At 52.6% G+C, this 8,140-nt stretch overlaps 2 protein-coding genes across 3 annotated transcripts in view; one reads left to right on the top strand and one right to left on the bottom strand.

The window, feature by feature from the left end:
• HTRA2 (HtrA serine peptidase 2) overlaps positions 1–2,745 on the top strand; it is a 3,343-nt gene extending 598 nt beyond the window's left edge. Inside the window, exons 2-9 of the mRNA XM_010829708.1 lie at positions 1–161; positions 284–488; positions 578–772; positions 1,015–1,047; positions 1,271–1,376; positions 1,512–1,581; positions 2,188–2,283; positions 2,385–2,745. The exon at positions 1–161 is cut by the window's left edge and continues 22 nt beyond it. Of these exons, the coding sequence (XP_010828010.1) occupies positions 1–161; positions 284–488; positions 578–772; positions 1,015–1,047; positions 1,271–1,376; positions 1,512–1,581; positions 2,188–2,283; positions 2,385–2,550 (1,032 nt within the window). The 3' untranslated portion in view covers positions 2,551–2,745. The remainder of the gene's footprint in view (positions 162–283; positions 489–577; positions 773–1,014; positions 1,048–1,270; positions 1,377–1,511; positions 1,582–2,187; positions 2,284–2,384) is intronic.
• The window catches only part of LOXL3 (lysyl oxidase-like 3), an 18,087-nt gene continuing 12,636 nt past the window's right edge, over positions 2,690–8,140 (bottom strand). For both annotated transcript variants that reach the window (XM_010829709.1, XM_010829710.1), the window contains exons 5-14: positions 5,939–6,155; positions 5,525–5,705; positions 5,238–5,392; positions 4,824–4,991; positions 4,527–4,689; positions 4,079–4,322; positions 3,868–3,983; positions 3,652–3,788; positions 3,433–3,544; positions 2,690–3,250 (exon numbers count right to left, since the gene is read on the bottom strand). In XM_010829709.1, the coding sequence (XP_010828011.1) occupies positions 3,177–3,250; positions 3,433–3,544; positions 3,652–3,788; positions 3,868–3,983; positions 4,079–4,322; positions 4,527–4,689; positions 4,824–4,991; positions 5,238–5,392; positions 5,525–5,705; positions 5,939–6,155 (1,567 nt within the window). In that variant the 3' untranslated portion in view covers positions 2,690–3,176. The remainder of the gene's footprint in view (positions 3,251–3,432; positions 3,545–3,651; positions 3,789–3,867; positions 3,984–4,078; positions 4,323–4,526; positions 4,690–4,823; positions 4,992–5,237; positions 5,393–5,524; positions 5,706–5,938; positions 6,156–8,140) is intronic.

Genomic DNA, 8,140 nt, shown 5'->3' with positions numbered 1-8,140 from the left:
GCAGTACTGTTGTTGTTTTGGGGCGGGGGGCGGGGTCCCCCGGCTGTGCTCGCCTCGGTCCTTGGCTCGCCACCCACCTCTCCCCGGAGCCAGTACAACTTCATCGCGGACGTGGTGGAGAAGACTGCCCCTGCCGTGGTTTATATCGAGATCTTGGGCAGGTAACGGTGGGGGTAAACACTAAGGCACCGAAGCCGCGGGCTAGAGGGCAGGCAAGAAGGATGGGTCCGAGCCTCCTCACATCCGTACTCCCCCTCGCCCCGCCCCCCCCCCCTTTTTCCAGGCACCCTTTTTCGGGCCGTGAAGTCCCTATCTCGAATGGCTCAGGATTCGTGGTGGCTGCCGATGGACTCATCGTTACCAATGCCCCTGTGGTGGCTGATCGGCGCCGAGTCCGTGTAAGGCTGCCTAGTGGCGACACGTATGAGGCCGTGGTCACAGCTGTGGATCCTGTGGCAGACATCGCCACGCTGAGGATTCAGACCAAGGTGGGGGTCGGGGCAGGCCATATCTGCTTGGGGCTGTGAATTTGTTCACATCTCCAGATGACAGGTCTCTTGTACCCATTCTCCCTTAGGAGCCTCTCCCTACGCTGCCCCTGGGACGCTCAGCTGATGTTCGGCAAGGGGAGTTTGTTGTTGCTATGGGAAGTCCCTTTGCACTGCAGAACACAATCACCTCCGGCATTGTGAGCTCTGCTCAGCGTCCAGCCAAAGATCTGGGCCTTCCCCAAACCAATGTGGAGTATATCCAGACTGATGCAGCTATTGATGTGCGTCCTGATATGAGAGAAATGAGAGACTAGGTTGGGGGAGAGGGTAGGGGGTGTGTGGTACAGGCACCAATGGTGATAGATGGTGGATGAGCCTATATACCGGGATTGGGTCGCAAAAAATGTGGCCACTCCTTCACGGGCTGGGAAAGGAGAGGATTTGGAGAAAGTGTCTACATCCTGATTGTGCCCCGAGGCATAGAGTCCCTGGATCTCTCCCATATTTTCTCCTTGTCCTGCAGTTTGGAAACTCTGGAGGTCCCCTGGTCAACCTGGTGAGTGTGACATCCTTTCCAAGAATCCCTATCCCAGGTCAGTATGGGAAGGGGTGGGTTTTCCCTAATTCACCGATGTTTGGTCAAGTTTCTGAGCAGTTTCTTGTTGGCTGTCTCCCAGAATCCAACTAGATCTCCCTAAACCCCCCTGCCACTCTTGCTCAGGTACCCCCATCTCCTATTATTTGTTTGGGCTAGAGAATAGTGGGCTGTGTCCCAACAGGATGGGGAGGTGATTGGGGTGAATACCATGAAGGTCACATCTGGAATCTCCTTTGCCATCCCTTCTGATCGCCTTCGAGAGTTTCTGCATCGTGGAGAAAAGAAGAGTAAGCCTGGCTTGCGGGGAAAGGGGTTTCTTTAAGTGGCAGGGGTGGGGAGGGTTTGCTGGAGAGGGGTCTATTGGGAGGAGGAGGGGAAGTAAGGATATACCTGGGTGGGGCTCATTTGTCCTTCTAACACAGACTCCTGGTTTGGAATCAGTGGGTCCCAGCGCCGCTACATTGGGGTGATGATGCTGACCTTGACTCCCAGGTATGAGCTTTAGGGGTAGTGACACGTAGGGCCATCAGTGTAACCCGTGGTGGGTACCTGGCAGTTCTGTTGAGCTTCGTTCTTAGTTCTGTTTTTATCTAAGATGAGTTGCCTCATTCTTGGAGCTATCAGAAGAGCTGTTCTCTCTCATTATCTTGATTTTTCTCACCTCACTCTATTTTGCATACCTCCCATCCTGTTATTGCTTAGATTTACAACACCCAACCTTCTAGACGTGGCTTCCCTATGAGTATTTTCTGTTCCTGCCAACTTGATTTCCTAATCCCGTGTTTTTATGTTGTTCTTGTTTTATATAGTTAAATATCACATTGATCCTTCTAGGTTAAGCTAAAGTTATAGCACTTCCTAAAGTTATAGCTTCTTTTAGGATTCTAGAATGACATTAGTGCTATTGATTTAACCCTGTGTGTCACTTGGAATTCCACGTCCTAACTGCTAGAAGGCAGAAAGTGAATTGTTTTTGTATCAAGAGGATCTAGTGCATGCCCTGTTCACCCACTTGTCAGCATGCTGATGAAGGATTTGAGGCAAACCCCAAATGGGGAGAGTGCCCTGTGATTAACAGAGTGATCTGTGTCCTTTCAGCATCCTTGCTGAACTACAGCTTCGAGAACCAAGCTTTCCTGATGTTCAGCATGGTGTGCTCATCCATAAAGTCATCCTGGACTCCCCTGCTCACCGGTGAGGGAGAGGCTGCATTAGGAGGTGGAGATGGGTGGGGTGTATGTGCCCTTGAACTGGGCCATCTAGTCCCTCCTTTATCTCTCTATCTTTTGCCATAGGGCTGGTCTACGACCTGGTGATGTGATCTTGGCCATTGGGGAGCAGCTGGTACAAAATGCTGAAGATATTTATGAAGCTGTTAGAACCCAATCCCAACTGGCAGTGCGGATCCGGCGAGGACAGGAAACTCTGACCTTATATGTGACCCCTGAAGTCACGGAATGAATGAACCAGCAAGAGGAGGAGGCTCCTGTTCGGACTGCAACCTTGGTTTCATGGCTTGGGCTCTGAGGGCACCTGGACAGAGGATTGACTGAACCAGTTGGGGGCAGGTCCCTCCAACTACCAGCACCAATTCCTGGGCTCTGAAGAATCACAAAAACACTTTTTATATAAAATAAAATTATACCTAACAACATGTCATACTCAAAAATGAGGGGAAGGGTGGAACACTGCTCTTTCCCCCCACAAAAAGGCTAGAGGTAAAGCTTTGTCTTCCAGAACTGAGGGGAGATGCTGGAGTTAAACCGTTCTGACCTCCCTATTCAAGAAAACGAGCCGCTGTTGTCTGGTGTCCTGGGTAGTCAGTCAGGTGCGCCTCTCTCTGGCTGCTTGGCTTTGTGCTGGGCCTGGGAGCAGAATGCCCCGTGCCTGGCCACAGATCAGGACAGCTAGCCTAAGAAAGAGGGCAGTGATTTCTGCTTGATGGTTCCATATCCGCAGTGCACAACGGACGAGTGCTGTGGGCCTGCCGACATCAAAGATTCCTTGGTAAGCTCCTGAGGTAATGGCAGCCTCAGACCCCTGCCGTTAGGGGCCAGTGGTGGTCTGCAGAGGAAGGTGGTGGCACCTTAGATGATCTGGTTACTGGTCTGGCCAGGGTAGCGTTCAAACCTCCTGTTGGCCTCTTCACTGAAGGCATCCCCTGCAAGGTGAACAGGTGGTTTGGGTAGGAAAACAGACCCATTATGGGGAAGGGTGGGTGGAAGTGGAGAGACTGGGAGATCCAGAAGTGGGTGGGGAGACTCAGAAACAACCTAGGGAGATGCGAATGAAGGCCTTTCCCTCCCACCCCCAGGCCTTCTGGCTTCTCTTCCCACCAAATACCAATGTGACAGTTGTGCACCCAGATGCGATGTCCATCATATTTGCAGTTACATTTCATGGCGTTGTTGGTGAAGTCACTCTCTGCTACTTCAAAATTGGGGTTGATGACTACCTGTGAGTAGGAGAAAGCCAACAAATGAGCTGCATTCCTCAAATCCAAAGGTGTCTTTAATAAACACTCTTCCCACTCAACAACTGGAAATCTCAGAGCCCCGGCACCTGCAGAATGTAGTTTCCTGGTTTTACATCTGTGATGTCAATCCATTGACAGTCGATGTCATGCCGGTAGAGATCCCAGCAACCCACAGTGATGCCCTGCTCTCCAAAGTTGGCACACTCATACCTCTTGGAGACATCTGAGGAGATGAGCATATGTCATGCGAGGCAAGGCTGTGGAGATGAGGACAGTGCCATCTATTCTAGGCCTCAACTCACCCTCCTGACATTCGGTGTCTTCTAGACAGAAACTAGCTTTGTGGCCCTCAGCCACCTTGGTGCCGTTGGGGGTCAGGATATCGTAGTGAGTGAAGATGTCCATACTGTGATAATGCCTGTGGGGACAAGGGGATCCCTGTTTCTTTCCGTGCCCCCAGCAGGCTCACCTCTTCCCCAGTGGTCTTGCCCTTCTACTACTTGACCCTCTCACCCATGACATTCATGCCACACCCAGGAGTGGCGCCCAGCCTTGGGCCTGAAGTCAGCACGTCCCAGGTTGTGGATCTGGGAGGAGAATCTGAGCAGACGCCGGTGGCCGTAAGGCCAGTTGGCTGAGCGGGCCGAGCTGGCCAGGCAGTTCTCTTCAGCAGCACAATACAGCATGTGCAGAGGCCGGTCCTCGATGTAAGCGGTCTCCTGCACCAGTGCTGAGTGCAACAGCAGATCTGACGCGGCTGCACCAAGGAAGGGAGGAGAGTTAGACGTCACTGGTGAGGGGCAGGGACAGGTGGGAGTGCTTCCATCCCCCTCCCCCAGAAAACTGGGGTGAGACTGGCTTTCCACAGGGAAGGTGTACCCCTCTAGATTGCAGCTCTTCCTGCAAAGAGGTGACCCAGAGCCTCCCCTCCCTGGCTTGCATCACCCTACACTTGACTCACTTTCAGAACAAATGACTCCAGCAGTAAAACGGCTTCCTGTTCTCTTGCAGGTGACATGGGTGCCATGATGAGCACACTGGTCCAGGGATAGCTCAGCCCCTGTGCAGCGCACTCCACTCATCACCACCTCTGTCACATTTCCTGAATCCCAGTACCAGGTCTCCTGGGGACATACAGAGGTGTTTTTGTGAGGCCACCATCCAGCCTCCCCAGCCAAGGGACTCATTTTGGCAGACCTGTGTCCCAGACACAACCTTTGGAGGCAATAGCCTTGGTTCCCTTCTCCTTCCCACTCACCTGTAGGCCGTGGTTGGCATAGCCCAGTCCAAGCTGCCTGCAGGCAACCATGGCCTCCAGTGTTCCCCAGTCATCTCCACAGATGAGGCCCCAGCGAAAGGACCCAGGTCCCCCTATTTGCACTTCGACTCGCCCTTCATGTCGGCTGCGGCCCCCGCTGAGTCGGATCTGTAGTGACGCAATGGAAGTGCTGTGGAAGCTTTTGGGGTGGAGTAGTGGGAGTCCACAGTGGGCCCGTGGCTGAATGGTGATTCAGAAGCACTTACAGGGCTAGCAAGTGGTGGCGTCAAGGGGGAGCTGCAGGATGATCGGGGCCTGGGGCAGTGGGCAGTAGGGCCATCAGACTGCATCACGACCAGGCAGGACTGGATAGGACATGAGACTCCTGAACCAAGGTGGCAAAGAGTGACTGACCTTGGTCTCTACCCCAGTGTAGGGCAGGTTGCATCGGACGCCAGCATCTTGGCTATGCGAGCAGTCTTCAGCTGTGATGTTCTTGTGGGGGCACTTCCAGAGAGAGAGTTCCTGTCCAGAGCATCTAACTTCACTTAAATGGATGGCACCCATGCCTAAGGTCAGAAGTCAGAGGTCGGGAGGTTCTAACTTTACTGTCTGCCCAGGGGTCTCCTTCCTAAGGAATGTACCCCTCCAGGAGTATGTACCTCCTACCTCCCTCTCCCTCCAACCTGTGCCCGCCTCACCCTGCCCCATGCGGGCACCGCTCAGAGCCTCTCGAGCACTCCCGAAGCCTAGCTCCCGACACACCACGCTGGCTGCTTGCAGGTCCCACTTGCGATCACAGACCGTGCCCCACGTGCCAGCCTTCAGGACTTCTACCCGGCCCTCTCCTGGGTGGGCGCCGCCCTTTAGACGCACTCGGGCCTGTACAGGAGAGAGACGTGCGCAGCAGTGAATGGGAACATCAGCACAGAGACAGTAGACCTGGGAGATCAATGAGATTCTGGTGGGAGGGAGCAGGTGGTCTCAGGTCTGTGGCCCAACCCCTGGAAGGTTCCTCTCTGTCCTCAAAGGTCAGAACTATGCTTAATCAAGGGATGGCCAGGCTATGGGGTTCTTCACCTGGGCGGTGGGGAAGGTCATAGTGTTTCACACACCTCCCCCTGAGGCTTCGACTGTTGCTTCTTCTGGCCACTGGATGTTGCGTAGAGAGGGCTTGGCACACAGCTCACCACCGCAGGGGCCCCCCCCGGGCACCTGGTGGTGTCATTGGCTCGATAGAATTCCAAAGAGCAGAGGGAGAGGTGGGCCTCCGTGCCCACGCACGCCACCCCATGCAGACCAAAGGAGTGTTGCTGCCGCTGGGCCAGCAGCGTGGGGGGACAGGAGTGGGAGCAGTAGGGTGAGACAGTGCTCCTGCCTCTTTGCCTGCAGCCCTCCTCCCGCTCCATGCCTCCACCGTCCCCCAACCTTTCACGACCGCTTTAGTTCTTCTTCTTCTCTTCTCTGCAAAAACACAGAGACAAAGAGACAATGGGGAGTTTCCAGGCTGAAAGAGCCCAAACAGGGGGGTCCTTGGGTATGTTCTGCAACAGAAGAACCCTGTGGGAAGGAAGGCTAGTTTTGACTTGCCTGACAGAGACCTTGTTCTGTGTGGTTTCAGGGAGCTGGCCCCAGTGGAGGCTGAAGCTGCTGTGCAAAGAGATTAGGAAGCCAGGACTGACCATCTGGAAGAGATAGGCAGGAGGGAGTAGCTAACAGGAAGCCTGAATGGCCAGAGTAAGCAGATCTTTCTATTACGCTGCGACTGAAAGAACTAAATGAGTCAGGATGCAAAGAAGTGAGTAAGTCTTGGGTCTACATGGCTTCTTAGAGGCCAGAGGGGCTTCCAGGCCAGAGGATGATGGGCAGTTACAGGAAGAACAGACCAGAAGGTGGAACACAGGAAAGACTGGAGCTGGTATATATAGGAATGAAGATGTACAAATGCAAGACAAAGAGAGACCACATGACCAGAGAAGGAGAGTGAATGTGAACAACTGAAGGGTAAGGATAACCCCAGACCTAAAGCTGAACTGTATGAGTCTTTAATGAGGTAGTCCATGCTTCCGTAGTTTAAATGTAACAGAAAGAATGTTCCATAGCCACCTGAGCAGGAAAATGTGACTAAATTAGAGATGTTAAAACTTTGAAACACAGCAGAGAGATGCTAGAGAGAATGAGGGGACTTGCTTATCAACACCAACGGAAGGGAATGAAATTTCAAGGCAGTGAGCCATGAAATAAGAGAAGTGCTTTCTTCCCAGAACAGCCTGTTTGAACCCAGAGAGGGAAGGAACCAATGAGGCCTTGTGTTGGTGGGGTGGGCCTGTGAGGGTGGTCTGGTGGCGAATTACTACAGTAATGTGCTCTATTACTTGATGTCGGAGGAGAAGATGATGATTTGAAGCCACTGGCTAGGAAGACACAGAGAGAGGGATAAGTTATAGACAAATCAGACAAAGGAAGCCTGGAGACTTTACAGAATACCTTTGGAAGCTCAAGATAAGTGGACTCTGAAGCTCAAAGAGACTTAGTATTCTTTCAAAGTCCTGTGTGGCTGAAAATAAAAGTGAAAGAGGTCGTCGCTTTAATGTGGGGGTCAGGGAAGGCCAGAGTATGGCCATGTTGTGCAAGACAACCCTAAGCTGGAAGGGCACTATGGGAACACCCTCCAATGCCAAAGCCTGTTGAAGGCACCAGAGGGAGGAGCTGGGGAGTGGGGGGGCGGTGCCTGGGACCCCTGAGTGATCCTGGAATGCTGTGAAAAGAGGAGGAGACAATAGAAAGGGCCTACTTCTCCACCCCTCACACACTGCTGAAGGAGCTCTCCAGGGGACTTTTCTTGCGCGAACTGCCTTCAGAAGCCAAGTGAGACGCAGTCATTGGGATTGGAAGCTTTTTGTTCCCTGGGGTTCTGAAGGAGCCCAGAAGGAAAATGATGGAACTGGGAGCCTAACTGTGTTAACTGGGCCAGAGGACCAGGACCGTCATCTGACTCCTGCCCTGGGAAAGGTTCCACAGGGGATCCTGAGTCTCACTTCCAACCCAGTAGCACTTATTCCATTTAACAATTAATAAAGGTAGGATGGGAACACTGATCCCTTAGGGAAACTTAACTCCTTGGGCGAGAGGCAAGCATGGCATCTGAAGGACAAGAGTGCCAGAGTATCTCCTAAAATCTGCTGGGGGAAGATAAATAAGCATGTGGAACAAGAGGAGTCAATGGGTGAACTTCTATGGAGATTTTTCAAAAATCCTGTGACGAGCATAATTCCTCAGACAAAAAACATATGGGCCAAAAAAAAAAAAAAAAAAAA

The sequence above is a fragment of the Bison bison genome, unplaced genomic scaffold, assembly GCF_000754665.1.
Source record: "Bison bison bison isolate TAMUID 2011002044 unplaced genomic scaffold, Bison_UMD1.0 scf7180017864508, whole genome shotgun sequence".
Classification (NCBI taxonomy): domain Eukaryota; kingdom Metazoa; phylum Chordata; class Mammalia; order Artiodactyla; family Bovidae; genus Bison; species Bison bison.
The sequence above is the reverse complement of the archived record's forward strand: the minus strand, read 5'-3'. Positions and strand labels throughout refer to the sequence as shown.